This window comes from Aquarana catesbeiana, linkage group LG01 (assembly GCF_042186555.1).
Source record: "Aquarana catesbeiana isolate 2022-GZ linkage group LG01, ASM4218655v1, whole genome shotgun sequence".
Classification (NCBI taxonomy): domain Eukaryota; kingdom Metazoa; phylum Chordata; class Amphibia; order Anura; family Ranidae; genus Aquarana; species Aquarana catesbeiana.
In genome coordinates, this window is record NC_133324.1 from 798,906,965 (window position 1) to 798,930,103 (window position 23,139).

Sequence of the window (23,139 nt, forward strand, 5' to 3'; positions counted from 1 at the left end):
CTGACAGTCATGGCTCTCTGCTCAGAGTGGGAGGGGGAGAACTGAACGATTAGCGGTGTTTGATCACTTAGTTCTCATTGCAGAGCTGGACGGGGACAGATGCAGCATCAGATCGAGGTGACTATAAATGTTTTTTTTTTTTTTTCTTTTAAATGCCGAACTTCTCTTTTAATGAGCCTCAAGAAACAGATTTAATGGTAAGTGTACACACCGAGACACAGTAATAACAGAAAATCATGTCATCATCTGATTTTTGCTTGGTTATTAAACCAGAGGAGCCTGGCAGCCATTTTGGTAGGCTGTTCAGACTAAAATAATAAGCTACCTTATTTTTACTTTAGGTGGCCAACAAGAGCTTAATATATGGTACTAGTATTTATAGTATTTGTTTTTCTGTCCTAATCCACCTAAGAATGTAATGTTCTTATTTTTTTTCTATTACACGCTGAAAAATGTATTAGTAAAAAATATGTGTAAAGTATATGTCTCCCTAGGGCCCAAAACTACTTTGTAAGTTTTTATTTCAGGCCTGGTGTGTGTAATTATGTACAGCTATAAACTAGGATACCAGCTAGATTTCTAAACAGATTTTGACTCTCTGGAGAAGAAGCCTGTAAAACACTGGAGGAGGAGAGATTTCATAGGGTTTAAATTACATAATAAAAAGCACAACATCCAAAAATCTTTTTGAAGGGGGTTCTTGGCACTTTTCCTTTTCTTTATCCTGATGACTAAGAATAATTGGGGTGATAAAGGACTTGCAGGCTTCTTATAAACAACTGAACAGGTAATCATGTGGTTGATAGACAATCAGCAAGTTTATTGAGCCAAAGATCATTTTGACAGGAGGTTGATTAAATGTCTGCAGTGTGGCAACACATTGTTTACTGTTTGTGGCCAGCCCAGTAATCATGTACAGCAGCAGGAGTCGCCTTTGATTGCCATGATTTCATGACCCTCCCTAGCTTTTATCAGGCAAAGATAAAGCTGATCATTTTATTGAATTGTATTCCAACAGAAGACCCACTGTGAGACTCAAACTCAAATTGCTTTCACCTTTTGTACTGGAAGTGGATAAGCCCTTCAAAACTGTAGATTGGAGGGTTGCAATAGTAAGTTGCTAAGTTGAAAAACTATAAATATAAATGGGAACCTGTTTGCCAGCAAACTCCTTTTTCTAATTGCCTGACCTGTTTTGGGGCAGCTTATATTGTATTATGTCCAGCCCTACACAGGTCACACCCTCATACTTCCCCAGGTATATGCTGTCTGCCACTTGTGCTACTGTCAACTTTATTAGAGAATGTTAGCATTGCACTGGCTTTGCAATCTCTCAAGAATTTCTGTTGGGAACAAGTAACTAATTTGCGTCTAATTTGTTTTTTGTTTTTCTTGTTATTTTTTTTTTTTTTAGAGACGGCCATGGGAACGAAAATTCATGCACAGAACAACAGTGACTCTGACTACATCAAGGCTATCTATGAGTAGGTATTAAACTTGCAGCCTGTGATTGAGATGTAATGTATATTATTAGTGGTGAAAGAAGTCAGAGAATAACTAAGATGATTATGTAAAGTATATGTAAAACCAAGATATGGAAATAGAGATTAGCAATACAAGTAGAACTGTCATTTTGTGAGTCACTGCTGGTCTGGAGAATGTCCAAAGAGGGTATTAGCATGATTTAAATAACCATGTCATTTTTTTCAGACTGTTTCAATAATATATGTCAGAATACAAAATAGCATAACTTAAGTGTCTGCATGTAAAACATTGGGACTAATTATCAAAATCTTAGTAATTAATAGTATACAATGTAAAACACACACACTAAATCCTAGTTAGAGCTGCTGACCAACTCCCATCACCTTCTGGGCACAATTAACATTAAGGCCTTATGCACACTAGATGTTCTAAAAACATTATAAAAACGCCAGTAGCTTTGTAGTGAGTTTTTCGACTTTTTTGCAGTGGCATTAGCGTTTTTTTAGACAGACACCACCTCTCTGCTATTAGAGAAGGATAAAAATGTTAAACGCTGGTGAGCCGCGTTTTTAGCGTTTATCGGCATTTTTTGACGTTAGAGCGTTTTTACAGCTGAAAAACTCCTCTCAGAACCCACTAGTTTTGGGGGTTTTTTTACAGAAAAAACACCCCAGCCAAAAATAGTTGACAGCCTATGTGTGCATGGACACATAGGATAACATACTGGAGAGTTTATTGACTGTAGAAAAAAACGTCTGAAGCCAAAAACAGCAGCTGTAAAAACATCCAAAAACATCCAGTGAGCATGAGGCCTAAAAGACACAAAAAAGACAGCGCTCCTGAATCCTCTGTTATCCCTCCTGGAGACGATAACAGGTCTCACCCACTTAATCTTGCATGTTACAAATATCTCTAGTCCAAAGTTTACTTTCTGGAAGCAGTCTCAACTTCATTCTCTCTATTAAACAAACTTGCTGTATGATAGCTCATACCAGTTCCATGGTAGAAATGTCAACTGAACTTGTTTGGAAAAGGCCCCTTTCACCTGGGCTTTCCGATCAGGTCCGCCTGTAAGTTTTTCAGGCAGACCTGATCGGACCCTCCATTCACCTCTATGGAACAGTGGATGTCAGCAGTGACATGTCTGCTGATATCCACCAATATCTGATCAGATCCTGTACGTGAAATCCAGACGGATGGTGACCCACCCTATTTTTCATCCGTCTGGAGGATCAGATCGGATGAAAACGGAGAGGTGGTCCATTTTCATCCGATTTCCCCCAAAAAGAGAGCGGGATTCTGACAGGAACATCTCTGTACAGTGAGCAGAAAACAGCCTGTCATCCGCCTGCTCTGCGGGGATCAGCGGATCAATCCCCCGCTGAGCAAAGCAGAGTGCGCCGGGTGGATTGCCGGTGAACACACGATTATGCCGCGTACACACGATTGGAAATTCGGGCAGCAAAAGACCGATGAGAGCTTTTGGTCGGAAAATGCGACTGTGTTTATGCTCCTTTGGACTTTTGCTGGCCGAATTCCAGCCAGCAAAAGATTGAGGGCATGTTCTCAATTTTTCGGGCGGAAAAAGTTCAGATCGGAAATTCCGATCGTCTGTAGCAATTCCTACGCGCAAAATTCCTACGCATGCTCAGAAACAATTCGACGCATGCTTGGAAGCATTGAACTTAATTTTCTCAGCTCGTCGTAGTGTTGTACGTCACCGCGTTCTTGATGGTCGAAAGTTCAGCGAACTTTTGTGTGACCGTGTGTATGCAAGCCAAGCTTGAGCGGAATTCCATCGGAAAAACCATCCAAGATTTTACTGGCGGAAAATCCGCTCGTGTGTATGCAGCATAAGTGCAGTTCCTGCTCACTATGCTTCAAGCCTCAGCAATTGGTTAATAAACCTCCAAGCCTCTCTCTGGATCACTATTCCTGCTACAGACATTCAAATGAGCAAGTCTCAGGCCCCTTTTACACATGCAGACCATTTGTTTCATCAGTTCAGTCACTTTTTTTCAAAGAAAAACATATGAAGTTCTTCATCCATTTTTTTTATCCGTTTTTAAACCAGTTTTTTAAATCTTCTAGCTAGAGTCCTTAACCACTTGAGTTCCGGAGCCATTTTTTCATGCAAAAACGCACCATTTGTTCATTTACATCCGTTTTTCGTCCAATCCGTTTTTTAACAGAAGAAAAATAGGGCTTTGATCTGTTCCAAAAAAATGGATGTAAACGAATGTAAATGGATGATCATCCATTTACATCCGTTTACATCCACTGCCATCAACATTCATTTTTTTTTTCCATTGAGATGCATTAATGTCTTTTTTTTTTTTTTTTTTCATCCGTCAACAGATGGATGAAAACGGACAAACAGTCCGCATGTGTGTCTGTCAATCTTTTTCCAGTGTTACTTCCTTTTGATTTCGATCTCTCCAAAGAATGCAGTGTCACACGCGTTCTTTCACCCTTACTCTGGAGCTTACACTCTCCTTGAAGGCAAAACAGAAAACTTCTCATTGTCCAGTGCAAACATAAAAGATATTTATTAGTGATAAAAGTACTACTCACAAACGTACAGTCTATCCATGCATTTAGAAGGGACCCAACTCCCCACAGGTAACTCCTGATTGGGGCTGACACTCCAAAACCGAATCCAACAGGTGGAGCTGCGCGATCTCGATTTAACCCTCCTCCCGATATTAATCCAGCATTTCCACGATTCATGTAACAAGTGCAGAGCAGTTCTGCTCACAGCTGTCAAAAAAAAAGCAGCCGCGTTGAAAGAGAGATAAAAAGAAATATTGTATCCTTCTGTTCTTTAAGGCTCAGTTCACATCTAGGCATCCCAAATCACGGCAAATCGGGGGACGCCCCTGCAATCCCCGTCACTTCCAAAGGCACCCCGATCGCAAACAAAATCGCGGGACGCCTGTCGCAGGCGTCCTCCAATTCTGTTTGCATGATTTTACCACGATTCGTCGGGCTACAATCGCGGCACAATCGCGCCACGATCAGGGTGCCATTGGAAGTGATGGGGATTACAAGGGCGTCCCATGATTTGCCGTTATTCGGGATCGCAAGCAGAATCGCTGCGATTCTGTCCGTGACCTGGGATGCCTAGATGTGAACGGAGCCTTAGATCTCAAAGGGGTGAACTTCTGTCTGTAAATGAGGTATATATATATATATTAGCAGAGACCCTAGAGAATAAAATGGCGGCCATTGCAATATTTTATGTCACACTATTTGCGCAGCGGTCTTTCAAATGCAATTTTGAATGAATTTTGAGCCCAATTTTTTTGTATAATGTGAAAGATGATGTGACGCAGAGAATCATGAAAGAATCGTGATCTTTATTCTAAGTAAAAAAAATTGTGATTCTCATTTTATCCAGAATCGTGCAGCTCTACCAACAGGTTATGGTCCGATCCTTCCACAAAAACTTGGCTCCCGCCATAACCCAATGCATTTCAAAGGTCCCGACTCCTTCTTCATCAGATCCATTAATCCCTCCCTTATTGGGTATTAGTTAACTCCTTGTGCATAGAATAAAATGAAGGTACTTCCTCTTAAAATCTCAGTAAGTTTGAAACATTTATGGTAGATTTGATGCATATTGGTGGCTGTGGAGAAGTAAGGTCTGTTGGGGATTCACTTTTAAAAGTATTTTAAGAGTTCTCTGTGTTGCCGCACTTTTTAAACTTAGTAAGATGACAGTTGGACAATGCATGTTTGAAAGTTTGTTTTCCTGAAAAGATACACTTAGGCTACTTTCACACTGAAACTCTTTACAGGCGCTATATCGCTAGAAATAGCGCCTGCAAAGCGCCTGTAAAGCACCTCTCCTGTCACTCCAGTGTGAAAGCCCGAGTGCTTTCACACTGGAACGGTGCGCTTGCGGGACGTTAAAAAATGTCCTGCAAGCAGCATTTTTGCAGCGCTTTAGGAGCGGTGCTTTGCGGGCGATTTTAACCCTTTATTCCACCGCTAGCGGGGTTAAAAGCGAACCGCTAGCGCCAGAAAACAGCAGTAAAGCGCCACTAAAAATAGCGGGGCTTTAATGCCAACGCCCCAGTGTGAATGTGCCTTAAGGCTGGCCATAAAGGAATATTTTTTTTATTCAACCAGCAGGTTGAACAAACGAAAATGACATGATTCCCCATCCATACACTTAGTTTGAAATGGGAAATCCCCCACGCTGAGATATTGTTTTCTGACGAGATTTCCCCACCATCAGAATTCACACATCAGCACCACCAGCTATTGTTGACAGCACTGGTCGAGAGAAAAGTTTCCAACATGCTAGGTGTACACAAATTGATTGATAGATGGACTTGTGTATAACCAGCCTGCCCATACATGGATCAAACTTTGGCCAGTCCCTGCTGAACAGAATTTAAATGTATGTCTGGATTAAGAAGGCTGCACATAGATTTTTTTTTTTTTTTTATAAATAAGGCAGTGGGCTGATGAGGAAAAAAAAACAGATTCCCTATCCATACACGTGAGCTGGGTGGAGGAATTCTCCCCACTGTGCTACTATTTTCTGACAACGGGGACTCTTCTGCTGTCAGAAAACACTGATCATCGATGTAGCCGCTGATCAAATTAAAACTTTCCAACATTCCCATTCGACAGCGCAATAACGGGCATAGATGTATGAAAGATTTGTTCAGTCCCTGCTGACCTGACCAAATTTTTATCCATCTATGGCCAGCTTTTCTCACAGAGTGATACTGACCATAGCCTTGAGCTCAGAGAGGTTAAGGCTAGAGCTACCCAAAGTCTAAATAAACTTTTATTTTAAAAGCTCAAAAGTGTACCTTTGGAACATGTTACATGATACACCTGTATTTGGGGTGTAACATATTCCAGCTCCACCTACTGACTGCTCCCCCTCTGTGTGACAGCAGGTGGGGGCTCCCCCCCCTGCAGTTGCTGTCACATTTGAAATCAGCACAGCTGTGAGCAGATGGCTTGTAGTTCTTGATGGACTACGAGCATGCTGATCAACGTGCTCATAGCCCATCCCTTCAGCTCTCTAAATAAAAGCCCATACAGAAATACAGACAGAAAGCTGGAAGACATGTCTGCATGATCCTGACACTGCACCCTTGATCCACTGATCACGGGTGCAATGCTTTGCAGGCTCCTGTGGAGAAAGATAATAAATGCAATTTTTTTTTCCTTTTTTACCCTTTAAATAGTTTACAGTAGATGCATTACAGATGCATCATAACAAAAGTTGTTCAAAGTGCTAAAGTTTTTTTAACTAGTTTAAAAAGTAATCACAGCCTTAGCAGAAAAGCATGTGTTGTGCCAGCATGCTGCAGAATGGGACACTTGCTCTTTGGGGGAAGCCGGGATCACTTAACGGAGGTCCGATACACCCATGCCTGAGTCAAATAAAGAGTTGTTATATCAGCTTGGAGCATGAGCTTCACTGATTGCAGAGCCAATGGTTTTACTCAGCAGGGGGTGTGTTCAATTTCTAGAGAGACTGTTGCTCCCCTACAGAGCACATGGGTCCCACTCTGCAGCTTCTGTCAAGGGATTAGCTTCTCTACTTGGGCTGTAGCTGCTTTAGGTGAGCGCTCTAAATCACCAATTGGCTTCCCTGTCATTCCGAGGGAACTGTAAGCGCTTCAAATCTGCTTTGGAAAAGTTATATTTGCAAATTGGTTAGTTGCTTTCGGCAAGAAGAAGAAAAATATATAGTACTTTTAACTGATTTCATTAGCCCCAAAACAAAAGCTGTAATCTTACTGGGTGTTGAAAAAAATAAGTATGGAAATAGAATGAATGAGTGAAAGATAATGACACATGCATAGCACTTTCTCACAAATAAAAATACACATCTCATTAAATATCCTTTCCAATAGAATGAGTGATATGATACACCGTCGGCAGAAGATGCCCTGGTTGTGGCCAGATTTTGTGTACTCACGCCTGAAAGCCGGAAGGAATCATGATAAAAACCTGAAAATCCTCCACTCATTTACTGATAAAGTAGGTGAATCACAAAAAATAACTTCTACCTCAACACGTTGGCTTTCCTGCAGCATTCTGTGGTTTCAGCCGTGTGCCCCTAAACACAAAGGTTCATATGTATGTTACATATCCATCATGTAAATAGTCTACTATCACATTCACATCTACCTGTAAGTATGTGGATATATCCACATCTGTAAAGCAGCATAGATACGGTATTTGACATTTTATGCAAAAGGAGGAAACGCAAGACCTATTGTCGTGTGTGTTTTTTTTTTTTTTTTTTTTTTTTTTTTTTTAGCAGATTACAGGGCAGAAAGTCGGCTTTATGCTTAAAGTATTTCTCCCTTTCTTGACAACATCACATTCATTTTGAATATCTTCTGTTTTGCTCTATTGTTTTATGTACAAATATTATTAAAATCCCTTTTATTTATTTTTTCCGAATTCTTTATAAGAGACAGCAAGGATACAGACATAACAGTTGGAATTATTATGTAAAATGTTACATAAGTTTGAGGAAAACTGTCAGGCAGAACTTTATATTATCCGGTCTTCTGAAATGTGTATATGTTCAGCATTTGTATCACTGAAAGCAGTTGGTACAAAACATATAATCCAAAAGGTATCCAATGCAGTTAGACCAAAAGGAAAAATAGATACATTTGTATAGTTGTTGTGATATATGGTACTTGCTAGATCTGATTTTTTTTTTTCATCTGGAAAAACAGAACAGAAAAAACAGATACAAGTGGGATAAATTTGGGAGTAAGGGTATCAGCTAAGGGGAAACCATGTAGACAAGGTCTCAAAGTGGGTGTGTTCCACAATAGGTAAAAGTAGACATTATAAATAAAGGGGAAGAAGCTTGTGAGAAAAAAAAAAAAAGAAGGAAAAAGGGAGAGAGAAAGAAAATTGGGGGAGGAAGGGAATGAAAGCCACTGAGGGGACTGGAATTAAAGTGGTTCTAAAGTCAGAAGGTTTTTTACCCTAATTCTTTTTATGCATTAAGGTAAGAAACCTTCTGTGTGCAGCGTTACTTGAGCCCAATTCTGGATAAGCGATATGCCGGAGAGCAGAATTGTTGCTCTCTCTTCACTGGCTCAGAGGCAGCAGTGAGAGCCATTTGCTCCTGCTGCTGTCACAGCCAGCGAGGAGAGAGCAGCCTGAGCCACACTGTGTGTTTCAATAGACACACAGAGCGCAGCTTGGGAGTGTGCCTGCATGAGTGCCCTCATAGCCAGTGCCTTGCTATGGGGGCATTCAACAAAGGGATGGAGCCAGGAGCACAGAGAAAAATCAGGACTGCTCTGTGGAAAACAGAGCAGGTAAGTATACCATGTGTGTTATTTTAAAATATATATATATTTTCTCTTTACAATACTTTCAAACTGTGGTAGGCATAAAAGAGAGGAAGTGACAAGTGCTATAGAGCACAAACCCCACTCACTCATCCCCAGCTAACAACCATTTCCTGACAGCTCAATGGCAGCACAGCTGGGTATAGTCTCCGCCCCCCCCCCCATGCCTCCAGGACTTAACTCATATAAATTTGAGCCCACCTACAGCCTCGGCGTTCTTCTTTTTTCCTCCTATGCACAGGTCCTAGGTGTGCTCCTCTACCTGGCTGTCCGTCCATGTGTGTGGATTAAGCTGGACATAGTCCCTGGTGTCTCGGCTAAATGATCTATAATCCAGAGAGCCCCACTGCTGAGCCTCGGACCGGCTTTTATCATGGCTAACAGCCTAACAGCCTTGTCTGGGGTCCGCTGGGTCCATGTAAAGTGGGCAGCGGTGTTGGCAGTGTCTCCCCTCTGCACGCACACCCGCGCTGTGCCGGTGTTTACAGTCGGATGGTGGAGGTTGGGTGAGCTAAATTTTAAAAATGCTTTGTATCCAAATGAATGCTGCATTGCTGGGTATTATTGTGCCTTGCTCCCTGCAGCCACTATGTATAGCCTGAGCTCATCCACAGGGAGTACTCTGCGTAACAGGTGCACAAATAATACTTTGTCTGTTGACACATGGCAATAATCTGTTGGTGGCTTCCCATGTTTGCTTTACTATTGTGCCATTGTGCCAACCCCCTCAAAAGACCAGCATTTCCAGAGAAGGTAGAGGAGTCACCTGTGGATGACTACTGGACCCAGCTATGGCCTGTTGAAATATAGGATATCCTTTTATATTTCTTTGTGCTCTACAGTTTTTCACCAAAAAAAAGGGTTTGTTACTGAGGAAACTATTTTATTGCATTTAATTATTTGTATGGGCTGATTTGTTAAATGGCACGCAAAACCCTGTGAGAAGGTTATCTATTGGTAATGACCAGTCTCAGAGCAAAACAGCCCTCTTCACGCTCTTAAATAAAGAAGACATGGATGAACATGGCGGTATGAATTTTGCTTTTATATGGTTCTATGTTCTGGCAATGACCAGTCTAATGGCCTTCCCAGGCAACTCAGCCTTTTTAGACTCTCCAAATGGGAAGATGTGAAGGAACATGACTTTGTGAATCTTGCTTTGATTAAGCAACCAGATATGAGGATGATGATACCGAACAGGTTGTCTTATTTAATAAACAAGGTCAATACACTCAAAGCAGTATTTCCACTTACCCTGTGAAGGGGTTACATTCTCTGGCAATTAGCAGTCTCCTAGCTTTCCCAAGCAAAACATCCCTCTTCAGACTCTATAAGAGGAATACACGGATGGGCATGACAGTATGTATCCTACTGGCTCAAGCAGCCAGGGATAAAGATGACACCTAATAGGATGTCACATTCAATAAACACATTGTCAATACACTCTAAAAAAGTGGTTTCTGCTCACCCTTTTGAAAGGGTTATCTGCTCTGGCAATGAGAGGCTGCCTAGCCATACCAGGTGAAACAGCCCATTTTCCAAATCTCCGTATGGACATGACTGCATAAACTCTGCTTTCTACAAGCAACCATGGATAAGACATCTAACAGATTGTTCCATGAGGCTAATATGCTCTAAAGAAGTGTTTCCACTCACCCTGTGAAAGGGCTGGCTATCCTTTCTATCAGTGAGCAGTCTCCTAGCCTTCCAGGCAAACCATCTTCTTCGGGGCCTTCCAAAAAGAAGAGACAGATGAGCATGAAATTATAAGCCCTGCTGGTTCAAACAGCCAGGGATAAAGATGTCCACACCTGCCAGGTTGTCATATTCATTGAACACATACTAAAGGAGTTGCTTCCACTCACTCTGTGAAGGGGTCATATATGGTGCCAATGAGTAGTCTCAGAACCTCCTCAGGCAAATTAACCCTTGTCATCTTCTTCCCAAGAACAGGTGAATGAACATGTGATTCCTATTGTTCAAGCAAGCTGTGATTAAGATGATGGTGACCAAGTTGTCACAATTAAGCATATGGCCAATACACTCTAAAGGAATTGCTGAATTCATCTTCTACAAGGGCCATCTTTTCTGGCAATGCCCAGTCTTCTATTCGGGGCCTTCTCAAGCCAATCAATCCTCTTCAGTCTCTTCTGAACAGGAAGATGAGGACGACCTTTGTGCAGATTGGTAAGGTTGGTGAAATGCCTTTAAATAGAAGTGAAGCTTTGGAAGTATTTTAAGTACCTCCAGAGGACAGCTTGACAATCCCTTATGTTGGATGGATCAAGTGCTTGTTCTACAAGATTGTAAAGTATGTTGTCACAGCAGGATGTCAAAGTTATGCCCTTTTGAACTAAAAGATGTCCAGGGATCACCCCTCTGGTCAGTGTGTGTCCCTTGTGGGATTGGCCATATACATGACCTTACCATCAGAAAATGTTGTGTCCTTCAAAGACAAACGCTATCACTGCATTTTTCTTGATTGTAGAAGCTCAAGCCTAAATTTAATAGTGGTTTGGCTTCCTTCCTCAAGATGAATATCTGAGTTAAAGGAGACCGAAAAACTCAAGAGTCAGTTTCCACACTCACTCTCACTCTAGAGAGGTTAGTTTCTGCATTTCTGGCTTGGAGTCCAGGAAGAACTGAGAAGCCAACGCATAAATCAAGACGTCAGTAAAGCGTTCCATGTTAGGATGCTTTCTGGTATTTTGGGATTGTGCCACCCATACATGTCTTAGGGACACTTTGTGGCTCCTCTGTGGGCATAGGTATGGCTTTGGTGATTGACACGTGGTCCCTTAAGGCAAGCATTTTGGGCCATATTTGGAGATCTTTCATCCTTCATCCTCAGATTGAGCCATCGCCTCGCTCCAGCAGCTCAGATAGGCTCAGTTTAACTCTCGCCCCCGTTCAAGTCAAGTTTCTGGACCAGTGGCCTAAACTTGTGGTAGAAGAAACTAAATCGTTTGTAATGTCATTCTCTTCTGATGACCTAGTGGCTGGTGGTTCAGTCAGACACCAGCAAAGTAGTAGGAGAGCCCTACTTCAAGACCAATGGGCTCAGAGCCAATGGTCTTTTTCAAGGGTCCAAGATGGTGTCCAACGTCCTGGAGTTGAGAGCAGCATTTCAGGCTGTTAGCTTTCAGTTACCTCATCTGGGGTAAGCCTGTCCTGGTGAATTTGGACAGCGTAACGACTATGGCCTACATATGGAAACAAGGCTCAGTCTTTCTGTCAAGTTCTAGGTGCGAGGCCGGATTGCTGAGAGGGCACTCCTTGCGATTAAGTGCAGCGTACCCCTGGGATTGAGACAGGGAGTACAGTGCCCAAAGGTGCACGGATTGCCGAGTACTGCTGCTGGGTAGCTGGGTAGCAGAGGGCAGCTGGGGTGCACTGGTAAGCTGATTGGGCAGCCGTGCGAGGAGGAATCCCAATGGAGCAACCAGGAACAAAGGCAATAGCCAGGCCAGTAGTCATACACAACAGGATCAGTCCAAAAAGAGGTTCAGCAGGATTAACCAGGAATGGAGTCAGTAGCCAGTCCAGGGGTCAAACACAAGCAAAGTTACAGGTGCGGAGACTGGAGAATAGTCTGGTCCAAGCCGGGGTTGGTGCAGGCGGAGAGCAGGAGGAGTCAGGCAAGCCGAGTAGTCAGCAGGAATCAGATACATATAGTACACTGGTACTGGCAGGATTGCCAGTCCTACGGCCATTTCCCTGACGCTTTCCCTTCTGAACGATGTTTCTCTAATTCTAGAATCTGCCCAAGTCAGTCTTCTACAGCTATCTGCGACCTATGTGCCTGGTCAGAAGAATCTTCAGGCAAACTATTTGTCCAGGACAAGTCTGGATGACAGTGAATGGTCCAGACTACTGCGAGTCTTTCGAGAACTAACAGAGCTTGGTATTTTTCTTCCAGAGGTAGACCCGCTCACAGCCTCAGGCAAAACCAAGTTGCTGAAGTTCTATTCCAGAGCCCAGAATCCGCAAGCAATCGGGGTGGAGTTGCTGACCGCAGAGTGGATCTCCAAGAAAGCTTATGCCTTTCTGCTGCTCCCTCTGATTCTCATCTTCCAGCTGAGGCTATGGCGGGGGAAGGTGACAGTTCTGGTGATGATCCCAGATTGGCTGAAGGGGCCTTGGTACCCTCTGCTCATCATTTTGAATGTCAAGGATTGACTCCCTCTGCCTGTAAGATCTAATCTTCTCATGTTCCATTCATACAGCATCCGACAGGCTCAGGCTTATGGCCTGGGTTTGGAGAGGCAGAGGCTAATTGATTTTGAATGCTCTGTGAAGTTTGTGAATACTCTTACGAAAACAAGAAAGGACAGCGCTAACCGTGCCTATAGTAGAATATGGCATAAATTCCCAGTATTATTGCTGATCATGATTTTACACTGGACTCTTCAGGAGTCTGTTCTGAAATGTCTGCAGGCGTGGCTTGATTTAGGTCTATGCATAAGTATGCTATAGGCGCACATTTCAGCTAGCTCTGCCTTCACCAGCATACAGTGGGCAACCAACACTTAATTATACTAATTTTCAAGATGCAATTTGGTTGAAACCTCGAATTGTTTCCAAAATGAGATCTGCTATTGCTGTTGGACGTTATTGCATCAGATGCCTTCAATCACCCTGTGGTACCTCTCACTAAAAACTGCTTTACTGGTGGCAATTACATCATCCAGAAGAGAGTCAGCATTGCTGGTCTTGGGGTTTAACCACTTCAATACCAGGCACTTAGATGCCTGCCCAAGCCAATTTTCAACTTTCAGCACTGTCACAATTTGAATGACAATTGCGCGGTCATGCTACACTGTACCCAAACAAATTTTTTATCATTTTGTTCCTACAAATAGAGATTTCTTTTGGTGGTATTTGTTAACCTCTGCGATTTTTATTTTTTTCGCAACAAAAAAAAAAGTCAGAAAATTTTGAAAAAAAACAAGTTTTTCTTTGTTTCTGTTAAATTTTTTTGTAAATAAGTATGTTTTTGTCTTCAATGATGGGCCTCTAATATGGCTGCACTGACGATCACTGATAAGGTGGCACTGATGGGCACTGATAGGTGGCACTGATAGGTGGCACTGGTATGCGTCACTGATGAGCACTCATAGGTGGCACTGATGGGCACTCGTAGGTGGCACTGATGACACTGATGGGCGGCATTGCTGGACATCACTTAATTATTCTGTTACATAATGGTGCCAGTCAGTGCCCATATGTGGGCACTGATTTGACACAGATTTGGCATTAATTTGCACATGTGGATGGCCATGGGGGATGTACCTGGCCATCCACATGTTATGTGCCTCCCTGGTGGTCCAGTGTGGGCATCCAGGAGGGGCTGCGCTGATAAATAATCAGCACAGACCCCCCTGTCAGGAGAGCTGCCGATTGGCTCTCCTCTACTCGCGCCTGTCAGACAAGAGTGAGGAAAAGCCGATAACTGGCTCTTCGTGTTTACATCGTGATCAGCCGTGATTGGACACGGCTGATCACGTGGTAAAGAGCCTCCGTCAGAGGCTCTTTACCGAGATCGATGTAGCAGTGTGTCAGACTGACACACCGCACCACCGATGGCAGCAGGCGCCATCGGGCGCACGGCGGCTGTTATCCTGCAGGACGTCATATGACGCCCAGTCAGGATAATGCAACCACCGCCTGGCCCTCATTCTGCTGTAGGCCGGGCGGGAAGTGGTTAAATAACCCATACTCGTGTACTTCCTAGACAGGGTGATAGTCATGCCAATGCTCGAATTTGTGCCTGAACTGACCTTCAGAGTCCATATCACACAAGTGGTTGTCCTCCTATGTTCCTTTTGGGGAGTACTCAAGAAATTAGCCCATCGGATGTGGGCCAAGCCTTAAAATGTTTAATCAAAGTGACTTCTGCCATCAGGAAGTCGGAGCATCTGTTTGTCATTCCAGGTGGAACACATAATGATTTTACGGCTTCCAGCAAGATTATTGCCTCTTGGTTGGTAAAGCTCATCTCATTGGCCTACAAGTTGAAAGGGTTGGCTATGCCAGGAGAATCACGGCACTCTTCACTAGAAGGGTTTCGACCTTGAGAGTGGCAGCAGACGGAGTGTCTGAAACTATCTGCAAGGCAGCTACGTGGGCACCAAAATTTTCATATTCATGGCTTAATGACAGTTGAGTTTGGCAGAGGCATGCCGGCTTCTGTTTTTTTAGTCAGAATTAAGGAGTGTATAGCAGTATCCCTCCCCTGTTTTGGCTAGTTAGTTCCCAGCTGTGCTGACATCAGAAAAAACGTCAGAAAAACAGAAAATTGAATTCAAATACTTACCATAATTTTCCTTTCCTGACGAGCTCCATGGCAGCACAGATCCCACCCAGCTTGGTAGGACTAGTTACAGAACGCCGAGGCTGTAGGTGGGCTCAAACTTATATGAGTTAGGTCCTGGAGGCATGGGGGGGCTGAGCCTATACCCAGCTGTGCTGCCATGGAGCTCGTCGGGAAAAGAAAATTATGGTAAGTATTTGAATTACATTTTCTGTTTCCCTTCCTCCGAGAATATGAACATGTGCAGAGCCAACATGTCTTATGGAATGTGAGTAATTTGTTTGGGAATGGCGTAAGTCTTCCATCCTCCTTAAGTTTTCCACTTTGTTATGCCACATCTGGATATATGGAGGGGAATCTTTTCACCAGCAGTCAGGAATACAAGTCTTAGCCGAATTTATCATATGTCTAATGATACATTTTTTATAAATTTTTTGGGGAATTGCGTTGTGAAGGACGAGTAAAAAAGGCAGATGTTTTTAGATGTGTAAAAACACTGGTTTATGTTTGCTTATCCACAGACCATTTTAGAAAGAGCACAAGAATTAAAAAATGCAGAAGCATCCACCAATGGTAATGCAGAATTGAACAAACCCAAAAAGAGAAGTGCCTTCCTGGATATGCTTCTCAAAGCGACAGATGATGCTGGTAATACTTTGAGCCACAAGGACATCCGTGAAGAAGTTGACACCTTCATGTTTGAGGTAATTTACTTACCTGCCATTTTTTAACCCTCAATAGTTACATTTCTTGCTGGGCTGTTGAAAGTTACATTTTTTTGTGCTGCTGAATACATAAGTTTTATCATATTGGTGTTAGGAACCTTGTTCTATACAGGGAAAAAAATGACAAAATAATTATTTTGCACGATTTTAAAAGTTTATCTAGAGGTCCCCTTGACTTTAGTACACATTTAATTTCGCCATTCTGTATCACTTTGTATGATATGTGCTAAAAATGCTTGGGATTTTGGTTGAAAAACATTTTGAAAATGTACGTGTGAGCAAAATTCACAATTGCCAATATTGGTTTTTAAAAATGCTGCAAATACCGTAACATATCACATGATTCTGTCAGGAATGCAGTGAGCTCCTAAATTCCTATAGTAGGCTGACCGCACTGTCACTGTTGTACTAAAATGGTGGTCAGGTAAAAGAAACAGCAGGGAACAAGCACTTAGATTTCTAACAATCAAGAGAAGGGGATGCGCAGACATAGTGCAGGAGGGAAGAGCTCAGGAAAGGCTGACAACAGTGTTGCGTACATTGAGATTGATTTACTACAGGCAATAGGCTGTTCACTTTGCAAAGGTAGCTGCACTTTGCAAGGGAGTTTTCGCCAAAGCTTAGGGAATGTGGCAAAATTTCACTTTGCAAAGAATTGCAACTTCCATGAAAAGTGAATTGTCTAAATGCCTTTAGTAAATAAACACATATACAGTCATGGCCAAAAATATTGGCAGCCCTGCATTTCTTGTCAGATAATGCACCACTTCGTCCAGAAAATTGTTACAATTACAAATGTTTGGGCATTCTCATGTTTATTTCTTTTGTTTGTATTAATATAACACAAAGTGGAGAAACAAAAAGCCAAATCTGACACATTTCACGCAAAACTCCAAAAGTGGACTGGACAAAATTATTGGCACCTTCTCAAAATTGTAAGAAATAATTGCATTCCAAGTTTGTGATGCACCTGTAATTTGTAAATAAACTCACCTGTATCAATTAACAGGTGTTGATAATATAGGAATCCCACCGGCAGCCACTTAAAATGGTGAAAAATTGAATCAACCTTTCTGTTGTGTGTCTCTGTGTGCCACACAGAGCATGGAGAAGAGAAAGAGCAGCAAAGAATTGTCTGAGGATTTGAGAACAAAAAGTGTGGAAAAGCATTGCCAATCTCAAGGTTACAAGTCCATCTCCAGAGACCTTAATGTTCTTGTGTCCACTGTGCGCAACATTGTCAAGAAGTTTACACCCCATGGCACTGTAGCTAATCTCTCTGGACATGGATGAAAGAGAAAAATTGATCGAGTTTGCCAAAACTTACCTGAGGAAGCCAAAATGCTTTTGAGAGAATGTGCTGTGGACAGATGAAACTAAATTACAGCTTTTTGGTAAAGACCATCATTCTACAGTTTTCAGAAAAAGAAAAGAATACAGTCGGTACAGTTAAATATGGCAGGGGTTCACTGAAGTTTTGGGGTTGCTTTGCTGCTTTAGGCACTGGATGTCTTGACCGTGTGCATGGCATTATAAAATCTGAAGGTTATCAAAGAATTCTGGGGTGCAATGTAGGGCCCAGTGTCAGAAAGTTGGGTCTCCGTCAGAGGTCATGGGTCTTACAGCAGAACAAAGACCCAAAGCACACATCAAAAAGCACCCAGAAATCGTTTAAGACAAAGCGCTGGAGAGTACTGAACTGGCCAGCAAAGAGTTCAGATCTAAATCTCATAGAGCACCTGTGGAGAGATCTCAAAACAGCAGTTGGGAAAAGGAACCCTTCCAATCTGAAAGACCTGGAGCAGTTGGCGAAAGAAGAGTCCAAAATTCCAGTAGAGAGGTGTAAGAAACTCATTGATGGTTACAGGAAGCGAATGATCTCAGTTATTTTTTCCAAGGGTGTGCTACCAAATATTAAATTGAGGGTGCCAATAATTTTCGTTAAGTCCATTTTTGGAGTTTTGCGTGGAGTTTTGCATAGAAGGTATCAGATTTGGCTTTTTGTTTCTCCACTTTTTTGTGGCATATCAATACAAACAAAAGATATAAACACGAGAATGCCTAAACATGTGTAATTGCAATAATTGATGGGTGAAGTGGTGCATTATCTGACAGGAATGCAGTGATGCCAATATTTTTGGTCATCACCAGTGGCGGCCCGTCTATTGCGCTCTGAGCCCACCCAGTTGTGGCACTGATCCTATGGCCAATCGGGAAGCGGACCCGTCACTCGAATGGCTAAAAGCACAGGCGATCCTATTGGATGCCTAGGAGGAGGAGGGAGGAGACGCCCGGCGGAAGCCATCATGATGCAGAGGAGGAAGAGACACGATAGAAGCCGCCGCCCACAACATAGATGACTGACTGCGAGACCCCCCTGTGGGAGTGTGGGTGACCCGACCGACAGAGCACATGGGGGATATGGTTTGCCGCCCCCCAAAAAAAAGAAACCCCAGCCACCACTGGCCATGACTCTGTCTTCCCCTGACTGTCGGTGCTCTGGTCTGCTACACCAACAGCAATACTTTGCCACTTGCCTGCTGTTAAGTATCACTGTGCTGTTTGAGGTGATGCTACAGTTTTATTCTGAATATCTGTGGGCCAGTGTTTCATTGCAATATTTTGATATTAAAAGGAGCTTATCAAGGTGTAAAAAGAAAATCTGTAACGGCTTGCTTGTTTTAAAAATGTAACATTTTTGTATTAAAATAAGGATGAAGGTGTCCCAGGGCCCGCACAACTACAAACAAGTCAGCACTGGCAGTTCCCAGGTTTCTTTAAATAAATATGGAGCTTCAAATGCCTTCTCTTTGTGCATCATAAAAGGAAACATGTTCTTGCTGTCAAGCAAGTTTTCATAATGAACAGACTTACAGAACCCGTATATTTTTGTTGTTAAAGGCATGCATAGAGAATAGATAATTTTAGCTACTGACTGCTAATTACACATTCTCATTTCAAAAATACTGCAGCAAACTAAACTTTTTTTTTTTTGTTTTAATCATTTACATTTTTTAATTTTTTTTTCAAGATATTTCACCATCATCAAGATATGCTAAACAAACAACTGTCAAAGTATTGCATGTGCTTTATTTACTAAATGTACTAATATTTCAGTTATATTATACAGTATTAATGACACAATGTATTAACAGACTTTAATCTTTAGGGTCATGATACAACTGCTGCTGCTCTAAACTGGTCCTTATTTTTATTGGGATCCCACCCAGAAATCCAGGCAAAGGTGCATAAAGAGCTGGATGAGACTTTTGGTAAGATCTGCAATAATGTAAGGATGACAAGATGGCTCATAGCAGCTTAAATATAATATTCCAGCAGAATCTGCACAGCAAGAACACTGCTATAACAAACACATGTAGTGGAATTCGTTTTCAAATTGGACATGGGCACCAGCGGGTAGGGGTACTAAAAATTGATTTTTTTATCTCAAAGAAAAATAATCAGCATTTTTGTTTTCTCAAGACCTCTGACTTCTGCCTAGGATTTTTTTCATCATGTGCACAGTTTGAATCACCCAAATCCATGTAGATAGTTTATAAGATTGTAGAAAATATAGTCAGATTTACCCTCTTTTCCATTATTTGAAATATTTATGAACTGTGTTTAATGGTCACTGTGAACCCATCAAACACCCAGTACATATGCAGGTCAGTCAGTTAAAGATTAACATAAAGTGCCCCTTCTAAACTGATTTTCACTATAACTCACCCACAAATTAATTAGTTCTTTTTAAGATTTAAAGTCTATTTGAAAATTGAACCCTTTTTTAAGGTTGGGCAAGTAGGGAAACAACACTATCACATGGAGAGACTTACCTTCCTTTTTTGTCCTAGCAGCCATTGTTATAAGGACTGAAACTGAGGAAATCCCAAACATTTGAGTTGCTACTGGAACAAGAATAAAGGGGACATCTTCCAATGGGGATGCATTTTGTAATTTCTTAAGGATTTCCCTCACTTTATTTTGTCTTGCTTCTTGTAGTATCTACATGACAGAAAATGAATAAATCTATCAAATGTGATACAGATTGCAAAAAAATCCTGATGGGTTTTAACCCTTCCCTAATCTATAGCTTCCAACTGTCTCTAATTTCGAGGGACTGTCCCTGATTTGGAACAAAGTCCCCCTGTCCCTCTTTCCTCCTCATTTGTCCCTCATTTTCGTCTGATCTATATAGGTGTATGTAAAATGTACTATTTATCTTACCAAAAGTGTTTTCCCAGTGCTAAACCTTTCACCCAAATTCTAAATGGCTGCATTTGTAAATTTCAAAAGCCAGTATAAAGGAGTAGTAGTGGTAAAAAAGCACTTGTGGGTTTAACTAATTTTTTTTGTACAATTCTCCTTAAGGGGGCGTGGCAGAGGATATGGCCTATGCCTACATACGTTTTGCTATTAGGTGTCCCTCGTTCCCATCTTAAAAAGTTGGGAGGTATGCCTAATCTGCTAAAAAAAAAAGCTTTGAGTTTTCTTGGTCTTAAAACAAGTCATACCTGAAATTTAGCCATTGCAAATTTAGCACCCTCCTATATTTAAGGAAGGCTGCTAGGCAAATTTAGTTTGGCTTCAATGTAATCAGTGGAGCAGGGGGTGATTGGTTAAAGCTGCTCACGTTTTTACAGGCTGCTGCTCTGCTACATCCTGTATTCTAGAAATTTCTGGAACATGGAGGGAGAGCAGAGGCTGCAGTCTGAATATTTATTGCACTTCAGCCAATCCTGGGAGGTGTGCCCAGAAGGCAAGTGAAGAAGAGCCCATAAATAGTCTGAGCCTGAGTGGCAAGGGGGAGATTGCAGCATACTGGTGTAAGGCAGCATTCCAGAATCCAGCCTGGAGGAGATACCAAGGTCTTAGCTAGGCTTAGCTGGGGGTGGGGGGAGGGGGAGGCAATATACAGAGCAGCCCAAAAATCCAATGAGTCAGAAGAAAGCTCATGGGAGGAGAGCCAGGAAGTAAGTTGTGAGAGAGAGCCCCAGAGGCTGAGTGAGTCTTCATCTCCTTCACAGGTAAAGGGCCTGGTGGATATCAGCAGGGGGCAACTGATTACAAGTGAGTACAAGACCCCAGTGCTGCAAGAGTGACTGTGTGGTGCTTTAGTCTCTAGAAGAGGACAGGTCACAGGTAGCATAGAGTTTCTTTGGGACTTTTTTTGCTGGGAGAAGTGCAGCCAAACAGGGGTGAAATACTGTCAGGTGTTGTACAAATGCAGCTGGAGCTGTACAAATTTCAAGGGTTGGAAAAATACAGCCATAAATTTAGCAGTCCTCAAGTTGTTCAAGTTCTACAGTTGCGGGGTATCCCATGCTGTCTATCCCCATCTAAAAACCCCTAGACTGATTCTTATGCCAGCAAAAGACTAAAATGCTGTGTGCCTGGATGTGTGTGTTCTAAAGGGAGGAAATAAGCCCAAACTACCAGTGACTCTTTTGGGGGTGCACTACACACACTTTCAAATATGCCAGTTTAGAGGATAAAATAAAACTGACGAGAGCTACTAAGCGATGAATGAGAAAGGTCCCTCTGACATATTTTTTACATCCTTAGGTCAGTCTGACCGTCCGGTGACAATGGATGATCTGAAGAAGCTGCGTTATCTTGAAGCAGTTGTTAAAGAAGCGCTCAGGATTTACCCTTCAGTTCCATTCTTTGCCAGGACCATCACTGAAGATTGCACCATTAGTAAGATCACAAAGCTTTCTGAGAATATTAATATTAGCTCCTAAAATATTGTGCTCTTGCCCCATTTGAGCCAGAGAGCCTGAAATACACAAATCTGAAAGTCAAACTGAAAGTTGAAAATAGAGTGCTGTGAATAAGACAGATCTGTGATTTCTAAAATAAAAGGTGAAAGATCTGCCTATGCAGTGTCAGTCGGCAAGGATGATCACACAGATATGAGAACAGCAAAGTTTGGTGATCCACACAAACGAGCTGCATAATAATATACAGTGGATATAAAAAGGCTACACACCCCTGTTAAAATGTCAGGTTTCTGTTATGTAATGTTTCAGAACTTTTCCCACCTTTTAATGTGACCTATAAATGGTACAACTCAATTGAAAAACAAACTGCAATCTTTTGGGGGGATGGGGGGAAAGTAAAACTAAAAAACTAAAATAATGTTAGTGTTGTGGTCTGATGAAACCAAGGTTGAACGTTTTGGCCATAATTCCAAAAGATATGTTTGGTGCAAAAACAACACTGCACATCATCAAAATAACACCATACCCACAGTGGTGGCAGCATCATGCTTTGGGGCTGTTTTTCTTCAGATGTAACAGGGGCCTTAGTCATGGTAGAGGGAATTATGAACAGTTCCAAATACCAGTCAATATTGGCACAAAACCTTCAGGCTTCTGCTAGAAAGCTGAACATGAAGAGGAACTTCATCTTTCAGCATGACAACGACCCAAAGCATACATCCAAATCAACAAAGGAATGGCTTCACCAGAAGAAGATTAACCCCCCTGGCGGTAATCCCGAGTGTGGCTCGAGGTTAAATTTCAGTATCATTAGCGGTAACCCCAAGCCACACTCGGGATTGCATTGCAGAATCCTGGTCCAGTGTATTACCTTGTCACCAGGATCCTGCAATGTCCCCCCGCTGTGTCTGCGGGCTGTGTCCTCCGCCCGATGCTCTGTGTGCCGGGCTCCGTTCTCTGCGAGCGTCGCAACGCATGGGGGCGGAGCCCAGTGGCAAATTCAAAAAGTACACAAAACATAACAGATTACATTACTGTATCAAATCATTTCACATCCCTATTATCCCTAGTGCTTTGTTCAGTGCCCTGCATACAGTTTTATATTATATATACTGTTCTTTCTGCCTGGAAACTTAAGACTGTCCATGGCGACCAAAAAGTGTCCCTTTATGTCAAAGAGTGGTTTTAGACCAGCTAGAAAACAGAGATAGTAAATTAGAACATTTTGCAGAATTGAGCGATAGTGAATCGTGGGGAAATGAATTTTATCATTATTATATTATTATTTTTTATAATTATTTATAGTTATTTATTATATTATAATTTATGATTTTGTGTTTCAAACGCTATTATACCCAGGATATCTACTAGACTCTTGTTTGGACAGATTTAAGTGTGTTATTCCTAAGAATGACAGGCCTACAATATAAAACGCCAAATTTCTATGCAAAACAATGTACCGCTTTGAGACGCAAAAATCTGACATAATCATACTGCTAGGGTGGCTACAGTTTTGGAATGACCCAGCCAGAGCC

At 42.1% G+C, this 23,139-nt stretch overlaps 1 protein-coding gene across 1 annotated transcript in view; it reads left to right on the forward strand.

Annotated features, from left to right (window-relative positions):
* Window positions 1-1,414: 1,414 nt before the first annotated feature.
* LOC141114178 (cytochrome P450 4V2-like) overlaps window positions 1,415-23,139 on the forward strand; it is a gene marked incomplete at its 5' end in the record, with an annotated part of 31,270 nt that continues 9,545 nt past the window's right edge. Inside the window, 5 exon segments of the mRNA XM_073607714.1 lie at window positions 1,415-1,484; window positions 7,374-7,500; window positions 15,678-15,860; window positions 19,051-19,153; window positions 21,447-21,581. Of these exon segments, the coding sequence (XP_073463815.1) occupies window positions 1,415-1,484; window positions 7,374-7,500; window positions 15,678-15,860; window positions 19,051-19,153; window positions 21,447-21,581 (618 nt within the window).